At 47.5% G+C, this 24,907-nt stretch overlaps 1 protein-coding gene and 1 long non-coding RNA gene across 2 annotated transcripts in view; one reads left to right on the top strand and one right to left on the bottom strand.

Annotated features, from left to right (window-relative positions):
* The window catches only part of Sh3rf3 (SH3 domain containing ring finger 3), a 340,867-nt gene that overhangs the window by 289,072 nt on the left and 26,888 nt on the right, over positions 1–24,907 (top strand). Inside the window, exon 8 of the mRNA XM_087598703.1 lies at positions 13,835–14,154. Within this exon, the coding sequence (XP_087454829.1) occupies positions 13,835–14,154 (320 nt within the window). The remainder of the gene's footprint in view (positions 1–13,834; positions 14,155–24,907) is intronic.
* On the bottom strand, positions 15,729–24,358 carry LOC147998617 (uncharacterized). Its single transcript, XR_015645821.1, has 2 exons — positions 24,292–24,358; positions 15,729–16,538 (listed from the first exon to the last, which is right to left on the bottom strand). It is a non-coding gene; the product is annotated as an uncharacterized LOC147998617 (long non-coding RNA).

Here is a 24,907-nt window from a genome sequence, read left to right on the forward strand (position 1 = left end):
AATGACTCTGCCTGGAAGCTTAGCACAGAGCAGGTAAGAATTACTTAAATGGCAAGACCCTCTCAGGAGTCCACATCAACATGGCTCCGCAGAGCCACTGACATTACCACTGCCCAGTGACAATAACCCAAAGTAAGAAGGTGTAACCCAGCGTTTCTCTTCCCTCCTTTCCCTACTATCCAAGAAACTGTATCTTTTCCTCAAAGTGCAGATGAGGGAGGAAACATGAATTCTTTGGAGCAAAGATACAGCATTTGTATAGGAGTTAGCCAGACCATGGCCCAGTCGAGGGCCTCCAGAAAGCAGCTTCCTGCATGTAAGACTCTCTGTGTATGTGTTCCCCAGTCATGATCAATGGGCCTCTGTGTATGCTGGAGGAAGGGTTTGTTAAAATCACATCCATTCACCCACCCATCGGATCTGAAACTCAGAAAGATATTCTGCCCTCACACTCATATGATAAATGGAAGCTTACACGAGGTGAGAAGAGTGGGCAGACCCTTGTAGTCAGAATTTGATGTGGATCGTTTTGAGAGCATGGCATTGACACCTACTCAACAGACAGGATGCCATTCCCACTCTTGGGTCCTCACTCACTGACTCACTGACTCACTGACTCACTGACTCACTGACTGACAAACTCCCTCAGGAAATCGATGCCATCTTGGAGAGAGGTCTGAGTACTGGGGAAGGCAAGGTCAAGGTCAGACATATGGGAGAAAGTAGGGGCGGGGACAGTCCTGAGAATGAGCTAATGCCAGGATGAACAGCCAAGTAACTCAAACAGTGGAGGAAGAAAGGGCACGCTTGAGGCGAAAGAAAGGAGGGGAGTGAACAAGGAAGGTGTGGGAGAGAGCAACTTCAGGCAGCTGCCTGTGTAAACCTTTTTCTTCCCTTCCATGTGGTTGCAGATGCCCATGGTCAACAAGCAGGACAATCTTAGTGTAACGAGAAGAGTAGGGAGATGGGTAAAGAACGACATCCACATAACACAGTGTAGTGACTGTAATAACTGTTGTATTTCATTACTAGTTGCTACTGTTGGTCCCACAGTATGCACAGTATGCCTACTTTGTAAGTCGAAAGGTGTTATAAGCATATATATATATATATATACATATATATATATGTTATATATTCTGTTTTTCATATATCTGAAAAACAGAATATATGGAGTTTCGTACTAGTTGTGTGATTTGAGGTAAACAGAGGCAGTCTTGGGAGAGCCCCTTCTAATAGAAGACAACTGCATCTCTGTCCAAGCAGAGCACACAACAGCCTGGTTGAAGGCAGGTGCTTGAGTGGCAGTTAGACCTACACTTGAATGCTGAGGCTGTCAACATCACTAGAACCTCAGCTTCTCCTTCTGTAAAATGGGAAGATCGGTTGTGTTCACTGCCTTGGATGATCCTGTGTGGATGCTAGTAGTGTACCCAACACCTAGCTATTCTGTAGAGGTCAGGAGTGTCTAACAATTAGGAAGGAAGAAGACAACAGTGATCGTTATGTAGGTTCTAAGGAGTGTGGAGTCTTAGGGCTGTGCAGGGGCATACCTCTGTACTCTGAAGCACTTTAAAGCAGTGGTGTAACATCTTACCAGAGACCACCATGACACAAGGAAAAGACCTGCTATACAGCCTGCACCTAAAACACGAACCAGCCAAAGAGGGCGAGCAGCCTGGCAGGGTCTGATCCGGCCGCCTGGGCAGAGGACAGTGAGCAACTTGTAAGGCACAGTAGTTCTGTCTAAGATAGGAACTCCAAGATGGACTCAAGAATCTAGAGGAACCAAGTCCAGAGTCCAGGTTCTGAAGCAGGTTGCCTTGGGAGAATGAGGGTGCCATGCCCAGCCCAGAAGAAGTGGCTTATGGAGAGACGGCACAGGTGTGGAGGCTGAGGCTCTGAGACAGGCAGTGAGTATGTGAGCCCTGGGTGTGCAAGCATTGAGTATGTGAGCCCCGGGTGTGTAGGCGGTGAGTATGTGAGCCCTGGGTGTGCAGGCAGTGAGTATGTGAGCCCTGGGTGTGCAGGCGGTGAGTATGTGAGCCCTGGGTGTGCAGGCGGTGAGTATGTGAGCACCGGGTGTGCAGGCATTGAGTATGTGAGCCCCGGGTGTGCAGGCGGTGAGTATGTGAGCCCTGGGTGTGCTCGCTATCTTGGAACAATATTCTGTTGTGAGAGTGATAGCCTATATGAAGAATATCTCCATCTCTCCCTCCCTCCCTTGATCTCCTCCTATGGCTTTTTGTCTCACAAACGTACCCCACACTGGCAGAAGGTGGTTTCACTGGCCCAGGCTTCTCTGTTAGGATACAAGATGCACTTAGGCCAGGTCTGGAAATACATGTTCCTGTACATGCTTCCCCTGGAAAGGGACTGCACAGGGAGCCATGTATATCACTTTGAGAGTGAAAGAAATGGTTAGAACATTCAGCTTTTCAGGTACAATAGGAAAGAAGTCTTGTTCGCCATCAGAGGAGCCTGCCATCAGTGGCTTCAGGGCAGACTCTGGTGCCCAATGTCTAGCACCGTCAGTGAGCACAGGGTAGATTCAGACAGCTGCTGTCTGACATTATCGATGAGAGTCCAGAGTGAAGTTCTTGGGGGATTTTATAATAGTAGCCATGTCTCGAAGAAACAGAACTGGCACCAAGCAATGTTTTTCTATGCACTGCCCCTGTCAGTGAGCCCCAAGTCCAACTCTAGTGAGCCAGATGCCCCTTAAACTGCCCACCAGTCTTATGTGAGTATTTGGTTTTTTTTGCTTATATTAGCGAAAATCCAAGCCTATGTCTATGCCTGTTGCAACCTGGACACAACCTGCACAGCTGTCCTGGACCCCTCATCCCCATCTCCCACCCTCCAACCAGCCACACTCACACTACTGTTAGGTGCTGTGCTGCGTCCCTTGGTACCCTCAAGTTAGAGATGCAGCTGTTGTGTCTGGCTAAGCATTTCCAGCTGAGTTTCCAGGCCGGTCAGCAGCTTTCCAAGATGTTGAACTGGAAAATGCTGAACAAGTGGATACTCCCATCCTTTTGCTTACAAACATCCCCTCATTCGCTCAGCCCAGCCAGCATGCCATACAAGTCCGTCTAAGCTGAGCAGCCCTGTTGGCACAGCAGTCTCGGGTTAACTGCCACACAATAGCCTTTCCACACCAAGACTCACTGATGCTTTCCCAGTTCAAACAGAAAGTGAAGCCCTGCCAGTCATTACTCCTGTGCCCGATGACAAGCAGTATCAAAAGAAATGGGTTTGGCTCCGGGCAGCGCAACACTGTGCACTGTCCGTCACCATGGCAACTACGGCGTTGTGACAAGCATTCCCTTCTGCCGGCTTAATTTTACATGTGAGGAGTGTGAGATGTGGGATGGCTAAGTGGCTGCCCCAGTGCTGTGACCGAATGCTTGTCCCTGTGCCATTGTGCTGTTGTCACGACCAGGTTAAAGAATAGCTCCTACCAATGGCCCATCAGTACATTAAATGCCACTGGGTTCCCACAGCATTTTCCACTTTTATTCTGCATTTAGAGAGAAAAACACCATTGACAGTACAAGTAATGGATTGTTCACTGCTGTAATTGCCCATTTCAGTAGCTCTTAGCCCTGCGTTGGGGCTGCGGGGGGACGTTCCAGCAGTGTTCTCATCTTAGCCCAAGGCAGGCAGTTTGACAAAGGCACAATTGCATTGGCCATAGCGTCCAATATGATTAATTTTACTTAATGTACCTCCCTCTTGCAAAAGCACAGCACCCCCTGCACAGTGCTCATGTCCTTTGTGTACTCAGGGTAGCACTTTGCCAGGGTGAGAGTCCCATGCGGACATCTGTTCATCCAAAACAGATCACAGAAAGCAAACAGACACCATCATCACCAGGGAAAGAACTAAGTGCAGACACAGGGCACCTGAGGCAGTTAAGGAGGAAAACAGGCTCCAGCAGTAGTTTGAAACTGCATGCTAGAGGCATAGGTGGGCTGGTAAGGAAACATGAAGAGAGACGTTTAATTCATTCAAATCCAGAGGGCAGGAGCCAGGGTAGGAAAGGGGCAAGAAACGTTTCCAAGAGGTCACCATCCCTTTCCAAGGCAGGTTGGTGTAGTGTAGGCAGGCAGGGTAGGAAGAGTGTTCAGAAGGAGGACCAGCCTGGGCAATGCATGGCCCTGAAAACAGCACCCCCGACCCCCGTGCTCCCATAGGGTAACATCATGGAGTTTGTCGTGAGTCTGAGATGTGGGAGGAGCAGCCCAGTATGGATGGATTAGTGGAATTCAGCATGCACTCGGGAGCAGGCTGTCTAGACAGAAGGCATGTAAAGAGCTATGAGGCAGGCATTTGGGAAGTGAGAGGGGTTCGTGCAGGAGAACCAAGACAGGCTGTAGTGGAAGAAAGGCAAGCAGGCACACACCACGAGGATTCTCTCAGGTGTGACAGAGAGGGTTTTATCTGGGGTGGGGGGACAGGGAGAGTTTTAAAAAGCAGATGCAGATTGGAAAGAGAATGGATTTACCCTCCTACTCAAAGCTACTAAAACCTCAGCTATATATGGCACAGCTTCTGAGACACTAGACTTAGATAACCAAGGATGGTTGGTTGTCTAAGGAAGACTTGAGGACAGTCCAACAAAGCCTCACGGGGGCCCATGATGGGCCCAGTGGCTGGAGCTACAGATTGGAGGTCCAGAGAGGAAAGCTGCTCGGAGACAGCTCCGGGTGCTCCTGAAGTAATCAGCATGTGTGTGTGAACACATTGCCCAGTGCCAAGACAAGAAGGGGAGAGAGGATCGGCACTGACAGAGCCCACAATATGCACATGCCAGAAATGGTGCCCACTTTCCCAGTCACACCGGGGAAGAATAGTGTTCCACACATTCGTGAGACCAATGAACTTGGCCTCTATGGGAATGGAGCATGGCTCCAGTTCTAATATATAGGAAAGGCAAAGAGCAAAAGGCTCAGACTACTTCCAATTCACTTAAACTAAACACAAGACAAAACTCAAGGATATTCATTGCTATAGAGAAATACCTAACCCTTTAAAACCATGGAAACCAGCAGGTTGGCTATTAAATCACTAGCTGCATAAACAGCACAGAGGACACGGCCCACAGGACACACTCTAGAGGACACGGCCCACAGGACACACTCTAGAGGACACACTCTAGAGGACACGGCCCACAGGACACATTCTAGAGGACACAGCCCACAGGACACGGCCCACAACCAGACAATTAGTGATCAAACAGGCATTTGAAAATTGGGCATTTGAAGACATTGAAACAGATAGAGCTATATTCTAGACATTCATAAAGTTGAGACTGGAAAGTGTTGAAAGGAATAAAATTAAACATCTAGAACAAAGACAGTGCAATGGAATTGGGCAGCACCAAAGAAAGATATTAATGAATTGAAGGTGTTGCTATAGAAACTACAAAAAAAGAAAAGAAAAAGAAAACAAGAAATGGATAAAAGAGGTTTTGTTAAAGCCACAAAGAAAACAGTCTGGTGATGTAGAAGCCGACAGAGTAGGAGAGAGTCACTCCTGGCAGGGCATCTGATAAGGGGTTCATACTCCAAAAAATAAAGAGCCAATAAGACAGGCGACCCAAGTAAAAATGGGCATGCATCCTAATGGAGAATTCTCAAAAGAAAAAATAAGAATGCCTAGGAAATACCTTAATAGTGTTCAATAAACATAGCAATTAGGAAAATGCAAATTAAAACTACATTTCATCTTACTCCAGCCGGAATAGCTGTGATTAAAAAACAACCAATGACAAATGGGGCAGATGATGTGGGAAGAGGGCTCCCTCGATGTTGGCAGGATCAGAAGCTAGTCCAGGCACTCTGGACATGCATGTGAAGGATGCTCAGTGAGCTAACAGTAATGTCCCGTGTGGCCCAGCTATGCCACTCCTTGGCATATTATCTAAAGGACTGCCACACCTACTCCCCTTGCTCAGCCATCTTCATTGCTGTTCCAGTCACCATAGCCAAGAAGCAGAATCTACCTGAGTGTCGTCAGCAGGTACATGGGTAAAGACAGTGTGGTGCATATATGCAATAGAACTCTAAAATGAAATTGTGAAATTTGAAGCTAGAACTAGAAAACATTATATTGAGTGAGGTGACGCAGCCTCCAGAAAATAAACACGGCATACTCTCATTTGTGGTATCTGGTTCCAAATCCTTAGATAAGAACATCGCCTGGAGTAACCACAGAGACCAGGAACCTAGGAGATCGGGTTGGGGAGAGGAGCGCTGGGGGGGGAGGGGGAGATTAGCAGGACGCAGTGCTATAAAAGGGGAAATGGGAAACCAACAGTGGGGTGCTAGCCAGGGGTAAGGAAGGGAAGAGGAATAAATTACAATAAGGTCGAAGTAGTCATAGGGACACAGCATTTTATAAGCTTGCTTCAAAATATATATTAGAGACATATGTGCACATACATGTGTATATACATATACATGAATGTATATGTAAAATGAAGTAATGCCACTTGAAATGACAATGAGCATAGACTAACAGAATCCCTACCACCAGGTATGGAAAACCTCCTTTTAAGTTGCTGGTCAGAAAACAGCCCTTGGTCAGAAGGGTTCGGAAACTCCTAAATCTGTAGAAGCTGTTGCCATTGCCCCGATTGCCCCACAGAACGTGACCACAGACACAGGACTCAGAGGACCCAACTGTGAGCAGTACTGGAAGCCTCCTCCCTGGGAACTAGCTCTCATAGTATGGGAAGGTGCTGTGCAAGCCGCCAAGGGAGAAAAGCAATCAGTGGTCCTCCCTAGCTTAGCTATAAATCCTGTGAACCATAGCTTGGGAAGGACCCCCAGCCATCTAACTGAACTCAGGGCCTGCTCAGAGGGAGGGAATCAGGCCTGGTACTGTAAACCCAGCCAGTAGCTAATGTGGTCTTAGAGGACTGCCACTTTCCTAAAGCAGGGTGATTTCCTACTCCATCTAAGTCCTTGTCTTTATCTGCACATGTAACGCTCACCCACCACCAAAGACACTTGCATTATAGCAGATGGAGACCATTACAGGCATTTGCAACAGATGGAAACAGTGACTGGTGTTGGGGTGCTGAACCCCAAGCTCAGGGAACACTGCTGAAGACAGAGTGGAAAGATCCTTAGAGCCAGAGGATAAGGATACCTGCTGCTGGAGAGTGTCTCGTCTACACAACGGGGAGGCCGAAGCTATGAATCTCAGCATTGTGACTGCCCACACAAACATACACAATGACAGTGTCCGCTGACAAGGCCCCACCCCTGTAAAGAGTTACAGGAAATTAATGGCTGCTAAGAAAAATCTCCAGGGATAAGGACCCTGATAGGTTATCCAATCTCATTTGGTCAACTACTAAATGGAGATCTCTCGATCTCTCTCTCTCTCTCTCTCTCTCTCTCTCTCTCTCTCTCTCGTGTGTGTGTGTGTGTGTGTGTGTGTGTGTGTGTGTGTGTGTGTGTGTGTGTAAATTAAAGAGGAAGCAGTGAAATTTGAGAGGAAGCATGAACAGGAGAAAGAATAGGGAGGGGTGAAAAGTATGTAAAATGATGTAAGTACAGTATTCGCCCACAAAATTCTCCAAAACGTAAAATTATAAAATTAAACAGAGCATCAGTGAGCAATTGAACCAGCTTAAATAACCCAATATATGTATAATTCAAACTCTTGAAGGGCAAAGAGGTGGGAAAGAAATATAATGTAAAGAAAGATGACCAAAGTTGCTCTAAATTTGGTGAAACTTACACATTCATACCTTAAAAGCAGTTGGTGGGTTCTAAAACAGAAGCGCACTTTAAAAAAAAAAAAACTACAGCAAGGCAAATCATAACCAAATTGCTCAAAATCGATGATGAATGAAATCTTAAACATAGAGAAGTGATGTTGGGAGCAGTGAAGTAAGTAGTAGGTATTTTGTCGAGAGGCTACTCGAGAGGGCTGGGAGAAGGCAGAAGAGCACTCATCAATCTCGGTTTCTACGTCCAGCAACAATTATCTTAGAAAGTGAAAACGAAGTAAAGAAAGCCATTCAGATGCAGTGACACTTATATTATCAGGGAGAGTGCCACACAATGAGAATTGTTCAAAGCTTGTTTAAAATTAAAAAATAAAAAAGGTCCACTTTGCAAAGTAAAGCACCCAAAGTGTGAAGTCCATAAATTAAAGCACAAGGGCTTTTCCTAGCACTTAAATGTCTCTCAAGTACAACTGAGAGTTTAAACATGATCAAAATAATATGGTTATAGGATTTAAGCTTATAGAAAATTAAAATCTATACTAGACAAAACGACAAAAGCCAGGGAGAGCAAGGGGAGCGCTGTACGCTATAGGCTCTTCTGTTGTCTTGGAAAGAGGCCGTGACATAGGCAAGCAGCCATGGCACACGGAAGCAGCGTTATCGTAAAGGAGGTGACCCAGTCCAAAGAAAGGTAGAAGTAGCAGAAGGAAGAGAGAATGCATGGGTAAAAGAGGAAAAGTACAGTACAGGGAGCGATGGCTTAATCCTACGAATCAGCACATTAAACATCCGTGGTCTAAGTAGACTCAAATAGAGCTAGGGTTGGGATCTCAGATTTTATTAAAAGCAAGCAAACAAAATCAGTACCAACTCGTGGTGTGAACGAGAGACATGCTTTCCTACCTTAAAATCACAGTCCGTACTGAATGGAGAAGGCAGGATCTACATGTATGGCCACATGTGTCATGGACGCTGCATGGACGCTACATAGCTACAACTGCCTGCAGCTTCTCCAGGGCACACGGTGCACACATGTGGCAATACTGCTCTCACACAGACGGTGGCCTCACTGTAATTACCTCCGTGGTCCCTAGTTTATAAAGAAGAAAATGAGATTCAGAAGTGTTTGGTGACTGGTGGAAGGAAGTTGCCAAAGACTGAGATTCGGATCTGTCCATCCTGGCTCCCTCCTCCCATTTCCTCTGAGAGTGGAGACCGAAGCGAGAAGAATCACTCCATTTGCACTCTGAGGGAGGCTCACATCGGGCAGCTCCAATATTTTGCTTTGCTTCACGTTTCAGGAGAGAACCAAGGGTATTGATTTGGAAATTATTAAGTCAATCATAGCCAGGACAACATGCAAATATAGATTCTGTCAGTAATGAGACTGAAATGCACTGTGCTGATAATATTAATCAAAAGAAAATTAATGTCCTAATGTCCAACAGGAGAATGTAAAGCCATGAATCGCTGGGGATGGGGGTGACTACAAAGTAGCCAGGAGCCCATTAACATGTCGTAACAATTCTAAATATTAATGCACCAAATCATAAAGCTTCAAAAATACATAAGCAACAATAGATAAAGCTGCTGAAATAGAGAAACCACGAAGGTAAGATTGCAGTCTCACTGTTGGTAACAGTATAGGTTATTAGTACAATCATAACCACTTGATTTAATTAGCATTTAGGGTATGCCCTACCCATCAACATCAAAATACACATTGTTTTTCAACTGTACACACAACGTTTTCATGCAAACTCCTAGTCCGGGCCATAAATGTAAATCTCAGTCTGTGTAAAGGGACTTGACAGACTACATTCCCCACCACAGTAGAGATGAATTGGAAATCAGTGTCACAGATAATTGTTTGAAAACATAATAATATACTTCAAAACAATCAGTGGATCAAAGAAGAAATAAGGATTGGAAACATTTTGAGATGACTGGAGAACACAACATATCGAGATCTGAGGAATTCAGCCGATGCGGTCTTTGAGAGGGAATTTACAGCATCTTCACTGTATCAAGTTATAGCCTTAGGCTAAATGGAGTGATGAGCACAGGGGAGTGAAGCAGAGAAGTGGTGGGAGAATTAACTAAGCTAGGCAAGACTTGTCTTTGTTTGCCATTGCTGTGATGAGACACCGTGGCCAAGGCAACTCTTACAAAGCCGAACGTTTAGTTGGGGCTGGCTTACAGTCTCGGAGGTTCAGTCCATTATCATCATGGCGGGAAGCATGGCAGTGCGCAGGCAGACGTGGTGCTGGAGAAGAACCTGAGAATTCTACATCTTAGCTGAAGGCAGCCAGGAGGAGACTCTCTTCTGCACTGGGGCAAAGCCTGAGTTCTAGGAGGCCTCAAAGCCCACCTACACAGTGACACACTTCCTCCAGCAAGGCCATACCTCCTAACAGTGCCACTCCCATAGACCAAGCATATTGAAACTACCACAGGGGCCCTTTGAGAAGATAATAATCAAACTGATAAACCTCTGGCCACCTGAACTAAGTAAAAGGGGAAAAAATGAAAGTCAACATCACCAGAGATTTTTTAAAAAGTAGTATTTTAGAATCTATCTGATAATTATTGTAAAAGCTTTATGTGAATAAGTTCAATCAATAGAATGGACATATTCAAATAGCCCATAAAGATATAAATCATCGAGGTATTCAACAAGAAATAACCTGAGTAGGCCTATAGTTACAAAAGAAACTGAGTTTCTAGTTTAAAAACACCCACAAAGAAAGTTCTGGGGATACGTTAGTTCATTGGTAGATTATTCAAAATAGTCAAGGAAGACACTATGTTTACATTTAAATACAAAACAATGGGGCATTAATAAAACAATTTCTGGACTTTGTTAAAAAATTGATAGAGGGGAAAATATTTCACATCTCTTTCCATAAAATTAATCCAATATTAATAAAAATTTATAAGACAATAAAATCACAAACCATATTGAATTTGGCAATGAATGAGAAGGTAGTGTCCCACATGTGGGTATCCCAGGAGTGCACAATAACCTGAAACAGCCTATGCACTTCATCTTGGTAATGGACAAGTGTGATTGTCTCAGACAAAGAGCATTTCTCACAACCCAGTGTCTACTTCCTATTTAAAGAACACTGGAGAAAGAGGGAGAGCCGTGAGCTTGTTTGATGAAAGTTCTCTGTGAGAACCCAGATGTCCTTCCTCACACTTGATGGTGAGAGAGGAGGCTTTCCTCAGGTCAGGAGGAAGACCCTCGCTGGGGTGGAGTGGGAAGGTGACGAGACTGGGAAGGTTTCAGACGTAAAGATCTTATATATGGAAAGCCCTACGGAACACACACGCATGCGTGCACGCATGCACACACGCACCAACTCAAAAATTAGTTCAGCATTGCAAAGCTACAAAAGCAGCATACAAAGAAAGTTGTATTTCTGTATTTGTATGGCCAGGTCTCCAGAGCTGTGGACCCAACTAGTAATGGATCAAAACTATTTGAGGGAAAAACATCTGGACTGAACATGTATAGACTCCATTACTCCTGGTTAGTCTCATTAGATTCTGTCAGCTGACCAGGACCAGCCCATTCTCTCTGGCTACCATACTTTGTCCCTCCCTACTCTAAACTCTGATTGTAAAGAACTCGCCCTGCTGTCCCTAGGCAATCTTAAACTACTTCAGACCCACCTCAGGGCTGCCTTCTTCCTCCGTGCTTTGCTCGTTCCCTGGGGCTGTTTTGTTTAGTTGGGATGGAGTCTCACTCTGTAGCCCTGGCAGGCCTGGAGCTCCCTGTTTAGACAGACGAGGCTGGACTCTGGCTCACCCATGCTGGGATTAATGGCAAGTAGCACTGTGCCTGCCTCCTGCAGGACACTTGGACTCCCTGCCCCTTCTCTCCCACCCTAAAAATCGAACACCAGCAGCAGACCAGCAGTCCAAAGTTAAGCTTGTCAAGCAAACTACCTTACTGGGCACACTTCTGAAACATGGGTGAGCACTTCCTTACAGGAACGTGAATGACTCCAGGATAGTTGCTTCACAACTGAGCGTGAATGCTTAAAGTTCCCTGTACAAGTTATAGTCGATCCGTCAGCCCGAGAGTCTCTCCTCCCCTCCATACTGCTTATGTAACCTACAGTGAGTTTCAGTACAACCATGGCTACACAGAATTGAGAAATCCTGTCTCAAAAATACAATAAATAATACAAAACAAAAACAGGAAATATTTCAAAGCACAAGAAAAAACTAACACATAAAAGGTAAGCAATATAGTGAAAAAAAATCAGAAATAGACATACAGGGCAAGGAAAGGTCTTCTGAGGCAAGGAGTAAAATACAGATTTGTGTGAACACACACATACCAGAGAGAGGTGAGGGGGCAGGCTGGGGGGTGCGGGGGAACAAGCAAGCAAGCAAGCAAGCAAGCAGGAGCTGGGGTAGGCAGCAGGGATGGCCAGAGAGGAAAGACATCCAGTTTTAAATTTGGGAAAAGGGAGCTATGTAGGTAGCACAGGCTGTGGGGTGTATGTATTGGAGCTATGTGAAGGGATAAACCAAGATCACAGGAGAGAGGTAAACAGGTTGACAGGGCAGCATCAGGGTGGAGTGCGGTGCTCACAATGCCCATGGAGGGACTTCTGCACAGAAAGTAGAGCGACAGGAGACAGAAGCATCAAAAGCAGTCACAGGGTATTAAAGAACTGGACATGTTTGGGGGTAGATTCCAGCTACAAGATTCCGGATCACAGGGAGCTGAGTGGGGCGGATCAGCACTGGTGAGGAGACCATGGCATCAGCAAAGTGCAAACAAAGTCCAAAGGACCAGAAGGAAAGGGAACCCTGTGTTCTCCCTCAGCTGTTACTGCTGCCTTGACTCTTCAAACCTGTGCAGTGTTAAACAGCAGGAGCGGGTAAGGCAGAATCTAGGCAGCTTCTGCAATAAGCTATACCTGTGTCAGTGGACATTTGCTTCCTCTCCAGTGATTTATATCTGTCATGCTCAGCTGGGAGTTCTCTCAAGTAGTCACTTTCTCATTAAAACCTGTACCAAGTGTCTTCTACATGCCTGGCACCATTCCAAGAATGTGGAGCGCATCATATGAGTGACTCGAACAGCCATTGTCCCCAGCCTCCTAGACCTGGACTGACAGTGTAGTAAGAGAGACGAACAACTGGCATACGAGACGTGAGTGAGCCGTGTAGACTAGTTCAAACCTGATGGCGCTCACACTGTGCATCTCTCTGTATTGACTGAATATCTTTAGAAGGGAGAGCATGAGCTGTGTGGAAAACCCTGAACAGCCCTCCAGACAGCTTCCGAGGCTCCAGGGCAACGGCTTTCGGCTGACTGCTGTCCCTCCTCTCAAGGGCTGGAAAAGGAGAGTTTACTCAGGGCACAGTCAAAAATCACAGGATGACAAATCATGTCAGTGGATTCACCGATCTGCATAATTGCTTGATCTTCCCCTCAAGACATGAGGCATGCCGTCTGGGTTGTTCAAATGCTAGGTTCCCAACCCCTCTGAAACCTCAAATTCTTTAAAGAAAGCCCTACTTCAAGACTTTTCCTATATTGTCTGGTATATACAGGATCAGCTGTAGCCCCAAGGCACCATGGCATGGGTAGAGCTCGCAGATGTCAGAGGAATGGCTGCCTCACAGCCAAAGGCCTAGGGTATGGTGTGGAGAAGCCTCCCACTGCAGGGACTGTTAAGATTCCCAAGTGTATTTTATAGGCATGGCATATTTGGAGACTGAGGATACTGTTTGCCTTGTACTTCAAATTCTGAAGCCGGTAATGACACAAGTTGTGAGGTACGGAATAATTTTAGTGTGATTTTTAACAGATGCAGGAAGACACTGGATTAACATGGCCTGGCACGCCCCAGGGCACTTGGGGATAAGAACGAGGCTGAGCCAGGGTAGAGAGTGTACTTTTGGGGTCGTTTGGCCTCAGTATCCTCTCTGGTGGTGGCAGCCAAGTTTGGAGTATTTAGAACCCTCAGAGGTCAGAGGTCAAGCCTGAGATGAGAAATGCACTGCAAATCGCACGGCCAAAGTGCACACTAACCTTTCAATCTACCACCTCTCCAGCTACCCATCCCTCGGCCCAGGCCATGGACCGTCCAACTGCCACCGTGTCACCCCTGCGCACTCAGACTTCTCCATCCCGCCTACCCAGCACCAGCCTCCGACCCCGCTCCGTGGTGTCCCCACAGCACAGCCAGCAGCCCCCGACACAGATGTGTCCCCGGCCAGCCATCCCTTTCACATCAGCAGCCTCCGCCATCACACCCCCCAACGTCAGTGCCGCCAACCTCAGTGGGGAGGTTGGAGGGACACCCACCAGCGGCCTGTCCACACCCAGCCCCATCAACGCAGGGTACAAACCAGATGACAAGAAAAACGAAAAGGTAAGTGGGCCATCCTGGGCTAACCCTGAGCCTGGAGCTGCTGGCTATTGGGTCCCTCTCTCACAGTTGCCAGCGGTGCTGGGTACAGGTGAGGTCTCTCTGTGCTCACTGATGCTCTGTGTGTCGCATATCCTGGACCTCTGACCAGGATAACAGACAAGGTCTCTCCCTAGTGTAGAAGCAGGCCAGCCTCGGGTTCTGCCAGGACCAACAATTCCACTGCAATTTTCACGTGAATCAGAAAGTGGCATCTCACTCATCCACATGTGGTGGTCCCTCCTGTTAGAAGCTCGTTGTAATATAGCCATCTTGTCAGGACAAGAGTCCTAAGTGCCAGGTGCCAGGATAAGATGGTGAGAAACAAACAGATCTGCAATAAATATCTGTGGTATGAACAGCAGCCACCCTGTCCCTTGGACACATAATTCTCACACAATTTGCAACCTGTTCAGCCATATGGGAAGGACTTATTTCTTGGGGAAAAAACTGAGGAAGAAAAACTGGAGGATTCATCCTGGTAGTGGGTTCAGAAGCCATTCCCAGCTATTCTTCTCTTTTATAGAAGGTTTGAGTCGATGAGCTGGCCCGGGTGGCCAGCAGCAAGGGGATGAGTAGCCAGGATCAGTGCAGATCAATGCAGAATACAAGCCACAAAATTAATGGAGAATGTTCTAGTAGCCGTAGCTTTAGATTTAATATAAAAATAAAATTTAAAGATCAGATGCTTTATAATAGCATCTCCTATCCAAAAAATATTTCAGTGCAGTCCAGCCTTGCTGTTGGGGTGGCTACGGTGGTCCACACATTATGTCTAGCAGGCGTCTTGTTTTTCCCATGTTCCATAGCTGCTTTAAGACATTTCTATACGGTTTCTCATGCGTGGGTCAGCCCCTCGAGGGACAGCCCCAGCCCTAATTTTCAGGTCCACTGTTCAGCTTCCAAGAACCTTCAGACCCATCTCCCTCCAGAGCCTACGTACACCCCAGCACAAGTCCAGATTTGTAACCCCAGCACAGTCACAGGTCACCTCCGCTGCCTCTGTCACGGTTGGGCTGGGCAGAAAGAGGCTGATAAAACCAGGATGGCACTCGCCCTGTGAAGCCAAGTATGGATACTGTGTTTTGTGTCCATGTGTGTTTAAAACCAATTCAGTTGTTACTCTGTTGCCTTCCGCCTTGCTGCCCTTGCTCAGAGACATAGCTGGCTGTCTCCAGGGAGAGGGTAGAGGTGGGGGCAAAGCCCTCCGAACTCAGAAAACAGCCTTTTGAGCTACTGAGAGCAAACCAGGGGCAGCCTTGGACTTGTGTCTGTAAGCATTCCCAGTTCTTTGTCACAGATCCCCCTGTGTAGCTTGAGAGACAGGTAGTGCTGCCTGCCACCAGCTAACACTGAGTAGCACCTGCACCCACTGAGCGGTCCTCACTGGACTGCTGCTCCTCCCCATGGCTACGGTCCAGAACGTAGAGCTAAAGCAGCTACTGGCCACATAACAACACGGACCAAGGATTGGGAGGCAGGGTGGGGGGTAGGGTGTCACATGATGAACCCAGGAAATCAGATTCTGGAGACCAGCATCAGGGTGCAGATCTGAGTTTATTGTGCAGTGCATAAGTTTATATAAAATGTTTGAGCCAATTCCAAGCCCCTAAAGCTTTGGCCAATCATACTTGCCACGTGGTCACCACGTCCAATGAAAGCCCTGCCTGATGAGGTTACTCTGAAGGAGCAGGAGTTGGGGTGGGAGGGGCATCAGACTTCTGTGAGGATGGTGGAAGCAGCCACCCCTGCTGGCAGCCACCCTGCTGGCCTCAGTTCCTTTCCTCTGTCTCACCAGTGCTCTAGGAGCCATCTTAGATCTAATGCAGTGTGCATTAGAGTCGCAGGAGCCTGTGATGCCTCGCTCCCCATCCCACTTTTTCCTTCACGGGGTTGACCTCCGCATCCCCCACATGGGGTCACACAGCAGTCATTCTTTCACCCTGCTCTCCGCTCACCATCCTCTCCATTGGGAACAACAGTTGAGTCCAGGGGACACTGAAAGGTTTTTGTCCATGAGGCCTTATCCTTTGTCAATACCAAAGAGGGACTTGCTCAAGAGGCAGACTGCGTGGTGTTTCACTAGGCTACACAGTGGGTGTGTGAGGCGAGGTGAGTGTGATCCTGTGGCTTAGCAGACTCCGGGAGAAGAGTGCAGCATCTTAAACATCACACATTGTTTGTCCGTCCGTCCTTCCTTCCTTCCTTCCTTCCTTCCTTCCTTCCTTCCTTCCTTCCTATTGTCAGCTAAAGAAGCACAGCTCGGGTCTACAGGTCCCCCTGCTAATGCTCATCCCATGGGAAGTTCTCTGGTTTACACCAAGGCATCAAGTATCCACACTCCCCATCTGTAGAGAAGGGTTGAGAAGACAGTGTTAAATCATTCATCACTCGGGAACGAATAGGCCTTACAGTCCTTCCTTGAGCCCCACTGTTCCCCAAGGCCTTGGTGACATAGGTGATCCCGTCTGTGGGCTTGGGTTTCACCACACACCGCTGCTATGTTGAGTCCCATGTGCAATGGAAGCCGGGATCTGTAAGCCCACCCTCTGTCTCCTGGGCTGGCCTCCCAGCCTCCTGCTGGACCATCCCACCATGCTTCCCTGTGGAGGAAGCAGGCCACCCCTGGGGCCATGGCCTCTCGGATTGGGTAGATGAGTACAGCCAGCAAGCACACTGGAGCCCAGCCAACTGTGACGGGAGTCAGGGTCCATCTGACTTCTGGCCCCAGGCAAGTCTCCCAATATCTCTTAGCTTCAGAATTATTGAGGAAAATACAGACTCTGGATGCGATGCTTGGAGTATCTTTCTAATGCCAGCAGCCTTTTATTCTATAAAACTGAAACTATGATCACCCATAATAGGAAGCTACATTTCTTTCCAGTCCACAACATAAGAAATTTCCCATGCTTTTTGATAGAGAAATGTCGTTAGAGGTCTTCTGTGACCCTGATGAATGTGTCATTGCTTTAGGATGTCCCTGTAAGATTGGCAGCAGTGTCTGTGTTTCCAGCCACACCCTTGACATCTCGTTCACTTTAATCTCACTTAACCAGTCCTCTAGACTTCAATATATTTAAAAGGGAAATGTCCTTTTTTGCTTATGCAAATACTATAAAGAAAATTAATTGTTTCTATCAGTCAACAATCTCAGAGACGCCAAACCAGTAAGAAAAGGATGAATAGTTTGATTAATTGATAGATAAGATACCACTAACTTCTTCATTTTAAGGGTTTAGTGCATGTAATTATGGAGGCTGTGAAGTCCCAAAGCAGATTTGAAATCCATGGGGCAGGCCAATGAACAAACTAAAAACTGGGGCAGAATTTGTTGTTATAATTTGAGGCAAAAAAAACAAAACAAAACAAAACAAAAAAACACAACCCAAAAAACAAAAACAAAAACGAAAACCTTTATCTTCTGGAAGCCCAGATAGTTCTTCAGACCTTGGACTGACCGTGTGAGTACCACTGTATTTTCAAGGTATATACTTGAAGTCATCTTCCAAAAGACATTAATGGTTTTAAATTAGTTGATTTTTAGCCACATGTACAAATTGCTGTCATGGAAACATCTAAACAAGCATTTGACCAAAATACTGTGTACCATAGCCTGACCAAACTAATGTTCTTCCCTAACTGCTACCAACTTAGTACTGTCCTAAAGCATTGTGAGCCATCAAACAAGGACAATAGCAAAGGCGGGCTCTGCTTAGCATGGTACAGCTGGTGTCTTGAGAGCAACCAAACACTCGCCCCAGAAGAGGCGGCCTTCTTTGGAAGATGTACCCTCAACGTTCTGTTACTGAGACATTATGATGTAAAAGTTAACACAGTCAAACGCTGACACCTTACATTATATGACAAGAGGGTACAAAGGGAAAGAAAGCAGATCTGTGACTTAATGCACACACTGACAATCGTAACAAAACAGGGAAGAATCCACCAGGACAGTCCTTTCTGTAACTTGTCACATGGCCTAGCAACACAGTCACCTCCGTCCATATAGTACCCATCCCGAATCTCCTCTGTGCACAAGGAATACCTTGGCTGCTTGTGCTTCCTTCCCTGGTGGGGTACACCCATACCTTCCTCCCTGAGGGTCTGCCATTTGTAGTACTACTTCCACTCAGACATTGTGTGCCCTGCCCCTGACCTGAACCACCTAGCCTGGCATTACCAAGCGGTCTAAGGTGTCTCTTATGTTCCAAACATGTCTGGTTCATCCTCCACTATGTCCCCTTGGAATCAAATTCCTTTCTATGCCAGTGACTCAGAGATCCAGGGACCCCAAAGTGGCTAAAGCTGAACTGGCAGTTGAGTGGAGTGGTCGCTGTTCCTCCATAAACTTGCTGGACTACCAGAACTTATCTTCCTAAGGATAAGAAGTCAGGGTTGCTAGTAAGTCACTAGGAGTGAGTCATAGCGGGTGGCACCATTCCCATTTCCTCTCTGATGTCTGGGGCTGCAGATCTTGGCTATGCTGAGATGAGCCCATATCTAACATGGCTACTCCAGTGAGAACCAGTTACCCCAGGGGATGGTACCTCATTAGGTACCCGCTAGTCTCTGCTGCCTCAAGTCAACAGTGAATATAGCCAAATTGTCCTTGATGAGTACAACCTCATGGTGCTTATCCAACTCAGACCTTCCTCCATCCCTGCGTCCATTGCCCTTGAACCAACTGGTCAGTTTGAGGTGGCTAAAGAAAGGCTGCCTAGTATCCACACCTAGCAGGCTGTCCTATCCACGTCATAATGGATGTCTGTGGCTAAGGCCACTCTTTAGTGAGCAAATACTCTCATAACGTTTTCAGATTTCTTTCCAAGAGCTAAGTCATTGAGCATGGCTGTAAACTACTGCTCAGTCATACATCTGGCCACCCTCTATATCGGGGATGGGGTTGAAGGGGGGCACTGCCCACTGAACCTGTTCCCCTTCTAAGGCACTCAGATGTCAGGAGGATGCAGTACTGAAGCTGTCCACTGGAGGGCAGTGTCTGCATGACATGTAGAAACTGGTAAGCCAGGCCTGCAGCTTCTCTTAGTCATGTGATTATCAGAACAGGCCCAGGCCAGGGCCACTGGTGTGGGGATGGACAGAGGCACCAAGGAACCACGAGTCTCAGTTGCTCCATAAACTACTCTTGCCTCGGGGCCTACTCAAACCAACCTTGGATATCCACTTTGATTTGACAGCAGGTATCTGAGGTTGCATGGTGTCTTGGTGGCTCCCAGTTAACTATACAGGATAATAAAAGGACAGGACCTAGTTCTTTTTAAAACAACTTTTTAAAATTTACTTACTTTATGTGTATAACTGTTTTGCTCACGTGCATGGTTATGGTGTGTGAGCTTGGTGCCCTCAGAATTCAGAAAACAGCATCAGAAGCCATGGAACTGGAGTTGCAGATGGTTGTGAGCCACCCTGTGGGTGCTGGGAATCAAACCCAGGTCCTCTGTAGGAACAAATGCTCTTAACTGCTGAGCCACCTCTCACAGACCCCAAGATGCACTTCCTCAGAGAACAGTTATTTTAAAAAGAATGCCGGGTATTGCTCCAGAAGTGTAAAGACCGGATATGCCTGAGGCATATCCATCCACACTGACCTTTGGGCTCCATCGACCTGTGAAGCAGAGCATCTGGCACTGCAGGATGGACCAGTGATGCTGCCTCAGTTCAACACCTTGCTCAAAACCTGAGGCCAATTGATAAGTGGATGGAGAATAAGGTGACTCTCATCAGAGTCATGCTGCGAGGCCAGTGAACTTGGTCATCTCACTGTAATGGGCTGGTGTGATAGGCAGGGAAGGGAAAATAAAGGAGACCACGAGGACCGTGTTACCATACAGAGCTAGAAAAGTGAGGGCCTCAGACAAGATAGCGATGGCCTCTTGCTGACTCGCCACCTGATAGGCAGCCTTCGGTGTTTTTACTAAGAAATCCTTGTCAAATCAGCCACTGTACATCAGGGACTGGGATGCAGCGTATGAGCTGCCACAGCAGGTGCAGTGTTCGTTGTCACCAGGGTAAGCTCACCATGGGCTTCTGAGTTTTCCACCCATTTGACTATTTAATGACCAGGTCGATGGCAGATTGGCGAGCCTGTGTCAGAGCCTGCCTCCTGCTCTGCCTCCCTGTCCATTCTCAGCAGTGGCACTGATCCTCAGTAGACCTTGCAGAATGCAGAACTGAGTTGCCTGTGGTTTCCAGTCTGAGTAGAGGCAGTCCTGTGGAATGACACTTGGCTCCCCCACCGCAGTAGCCCTCATTCCCGTGAGCCAGGGAGCACAATGGGAATTCCATTTACTGTTAGGTCTGTCCGTGCCAGCTATGCACACTAGGTCTGGTGAGACACAGGAAACATACAAGATACAAGGCCACTATCAGTACCAAGCTTCCATTGGTCACTTGACCTCTGTCTTAGTTCTGTTGCCAAGATAAGCACCATGCCATCCATGACCATCATGATGAGGCCTGGCAGCAGGCAGAGCCGGGCAGGGCAGGCAGGGAGAGAGAGAGTGGATGGGCGGGCGGGCAGGCAGGCAGGCAGGCAGGCAGCAGTAGCTGAGAGATTACATCTGATCCACAAGCAGGAGGCAGAGGTAACCAGATGAGAATGGTGTGGGCTTTTGAAACCCAGTGACACACCTCCTCAGACAAGGCCACACCTCCTAGTCCTTCCAAAACAGTTCCTGAATGCCTGAGAAACAGTTTGACTGGTGGACCACAGAGATGCTCTATGTCTCCATTATTAGTGCCAGTTCACATCAGCTCTTGAACGGTCCCCACACGTCCTTTCACCTGATACATTATAATACTGGCAGCAAACGTTCTTTTGATGACAGAGAAAAGATGAATACTATAAATTTTTGTTCTCGTGTCCTTCCTCGAAAGAACTTGCCTCAAGCTCTTGACCAAAGCTAGCTACCTGGTCCCACTGGATCCCAAAGAGGTGAGGAAGTAAAAGGTTCCCTTGCCTAGAAAGCAGATAGTAGGCGGTTACCTGGCAAAATAGCATGAGAACTCAGAGCAGAGTCTCCTGGCGAGTTTCAATAATCCCCAGTGGCTGCCATGGGGAACTTCCTTCCCTAGTTAACCCAGGTTAACAGTGGTTCCTCGGAACCACCAGACACATGTCACATTCTGGTATAAGAGGAACACCAGTGATAAGCTCTGGCCTAGGAAGCTACAGTAGTGTTGCTAGAGAGAGGAGTCAACCTCGAGCCTCTGTTGGGACAAGCATGAGTCTCTGTGCCTTTTGGCCCATGTCATGCCTCTTCTCTACCCCAAGAATTCAGACAGCAGCAGCTGCTGCTTTGTACAGTACACATATACATATGTACACACGTACGCACAGGCATGCGCGAGCACACACACACACACACACACACACACACACACACGAGGGAAAGGAAAAAGTATCTTCCTTCCTGAGACAGGGCACTACCTCAGCATATTTCTGGCATATAGGAATTGACCAGGAGACAGGGCTTGGACCCACCTGTGTCACACAGGGCTTGCATACCCTGAGTCCTGGGTGCTTAACCTGAGGCAGAGCCCTCTATGGCTACCTCATCCTTTGGGGGATAAGAACCAGTTTCCTGATGTCTTTTGTGTGAGTGGATCTGCTGCGGGTGCTTTCTCTGTAGGGCTGAGAGTGAGCAGACTTTGTAGAGTGCAGCGCAGTATGTGCTGGAGTGGTCCTCAAACCACAGCCCAGGCTGCCTAAAGACACTAGCACTCCCTCCATGAATGACCACCCAGCAGGCTGTCGGTGGGAATGGGACCACTGTAGCTCAGTTACATCACAGTGACGTCTTCTAAGCTTCCCTGTGAATGAAGATAAGCCCACACCTTCTGTACAAGTCAGTGGCACTCATATGAATGCAGAAACACCTGACCAGGACGGTACCAGCACAGACCAACCAAAGGTTCACACATCTATGATGGCCAGAAAGCAGAATTCCCTGACACACTTGAGAAAGCAAGGCTGAGTCCTTCAGCTCCATCTGTGTGGAGCTTGGTGTCCATTTTCATCTCCAGGCAACTTCTCTTGTGCTTTGTACACAGCCTGCACCTAGTCAGGTAGGTGCTCAAAGCCTGTTGTAGGCTGTGCATGGGATACAGGGAGCCCACGAGCAGATGTGCAGTGTCCTGCCGTATGAAGGTGGTCAATGTAGACTATGTTGACAGCAGGGGTTACAGCTGGCAGGTGGCAAGCCTAGGACTGTTGGGGTTAAGCCCAGTGCACATTCTCAACTATAAAGACTTGGTCTGTCCCATCTTGGAGGCAAGGCTCTAGTGAACAGGCCACAAGCAGTCTTCATCAAAAGACCCAGGACTTGTCACTAGAAGGCAAGGGGGTGACTTTAGGAGCCTGCTGTCTTGGTCAGGAAAGGCAGGGTTGGGAAGCATCTGTAAGCTATGCAAAGTAAAGAGAATCTGAGCGTGCCCTGTTGGAGCTTCCTGACTAACACCCATTCCAGGCACCTTCCTGTGGCTTTCTCGCCCAAATCAACCTTGAGGAGGGAAGGGTTTGTTCATCTTATGGTGGCAGTCTCTCACTGTGGAAAGTCAGGGTGGGAGTGCTCACTCTCGGGCTCACCTGCCCAGGGCTGGTGCTGCCCTAGAAGGCTGGGCTGTAGCTTTATTGTGTTTTAGTCTGTTTTTATGATGGCTCTTAAATGCTTTAACCTCCCTTCTAGTCCACCACTCACCAGACATAGTGGGGGGAAAAGGATATGAGGGAAGTGGACCTGGTTAGGAACAGAGCAAATTCCATCCATGTTGTCAGGAACTCAGTAGTTCTGCGCATAGGGCACCCTCGGCAGCTCGATCTACCCACAAACATTTCATGGATGTAACAGTAGAGCAGCTGGCTAGAATCAGGATAAGAGCAGTGCTGTCAGGACCCACGAGGAATAGCCAGGCCTCAGTCGAATCAGTACGAGTCAGCAGGGGGGATCAAGACCACCAAGAACACCAAGAAAAGTTCTTAGCTATGTCTTAACGAAATGAAGACGAAAAGCGATGCTAGGCCAACAAGTTAGCTATATAAGTAAGTCAAGCCCTTCCCACGGTCCCTCGAGTCCTATTTATACTCTCTCTAGACAGCGAGTATCCTCGTGCTTACTTTAACAGAACAACCCTTCGCCTGTGTCTGTTTCAGCTAAACACTCCTTCATGTGTTTGCCCCAACAAAACACAACCAACACAACCAACTTCCTGGGGGAAAAAAACCAAACTTACATTTCCACCTAAATGGGCCTCATGTCAACTGAAAATCAGAATAACCCCTCACTAACATGCCCATAGACCAGTCTAATAAATATGGTTACTCAAAATCCAGTTGACAGTTAATACACAGCAGGACAATATCCTGTCTGAAGGAGCTCATTACTGCTCATGGTGAGTTCTCTGATGTGGTTTTCAGAATTCACCCTTTTCCTTATTGTAACCCAGAAGAGACACACATGTACATATGCCCTGTCTGTCTGTCTATGGAAGGGGCTTCAAGACAGGGTCTCACTATATAGTTCTGGCTGTCCTGGAACTCACTATCTAGACCAGGCTGGATCAAATGCATCGAGATCTACCTTCCTCTGCCTCCCCAGTGCTGGGATTACAGGTGTGCACCACTAACTACATCTGGCTTGACACTGCCCTCCATAGGTGTGGCTGGCCTTTGCTCCTCTGCTCATTATCTATCCATCATGTTACACCTTCTAGGGTCAAGCCTAGCTCCACGCTCTAGCCCAGAGCTGTATTAACTCATCTGACTGGGCTATCACTGACCATGGATCCCAGAAGAGGACAAGCAGTTGGCTGAGATGTGCAGTGGTCCTGTGCCATGCACAGGGTGTGGGGACCCCAACGATGTCTAGAACAGCCAATGGGAGGACTTGAGAAGCTAATGAGAAACTCCTCTCCATGAAGCACATCTTAAACTTCTTCCCATGTTCCTTTGCTGAGACAGTTCTACACCAGGAGTTAAGAGTCTCTGGACCACTCCGAGGCAGGCGCCGTGTGGACGATCCATCTGTGGTACTTGGTCTGGGAAGGGTGTCCTGTTCCCTCTGGCCTCGGTTAGTGACTTACCAGAGAGCAGACCAGCCTCAGAAGTGTGTAGCCCTGTGAGCATCCGGACCCTGATATCTCGGCTGCTTTTTGTTTCTAGCTTTCCTTAATCCTTTTAATGAAATAACAACCACATGTGACCCCACTGTGGTGACTGCTTAAGGAGATATTAAGTTGCCAGTTAAGGGTCCTTTAGAGATGAAATGTCAGAAAAGGGCAGTAGTTCCGGGTGCCTGGCTAGGCTCCCGAGTCACTGGCTCAGCAGGCAACAGCAGGGTGGTGGCTCCTGAGCCCTTTCTCACCAGCACTCTGCTGACCCTGCTTGAGTGTGCATGTTTCCTGGAATGGGGCTCCCTTGAGAAACACAAACAGATAAGGAGAAAATTCCCTTCATCCTTCAGAGCCAGAAAGTACGCTGTCGTGCCTGGAATGGAGTGTGAGCCAATGCAAACAACAGCTTCAGTTTGTCAGGCTCTCAAGAACACTAGGCCCACGCACTGAGTCAGCTCTCTCCCCAACACATACTAAGTCTGCCTGCTGCTGCCTTTCTGGTGGGAAGGATTCCCATCTGTTTACAAAAGTATGTGAGCTTGGCACACCTGACCACCTGCCAGCGTGTGCATGTGGGTCGCATTAA

This window comes from Rattus norvegicus, chromosome 20 (assembly GCF_021556685.1).
Source record: "Rattus norvegicus strain SHRSP/BbbUtx chromosome 20, alternate assembly SHRSP_T2T, whole genome shotgun sequence".
In the NCBI taxonomy this organism is placed as follows: domain Eukaryota; kingdom Metazoa; phylum Chordata; class Mammalia; order Rodentia; family Muridae; genus Rattus; species Rattus norvegicus.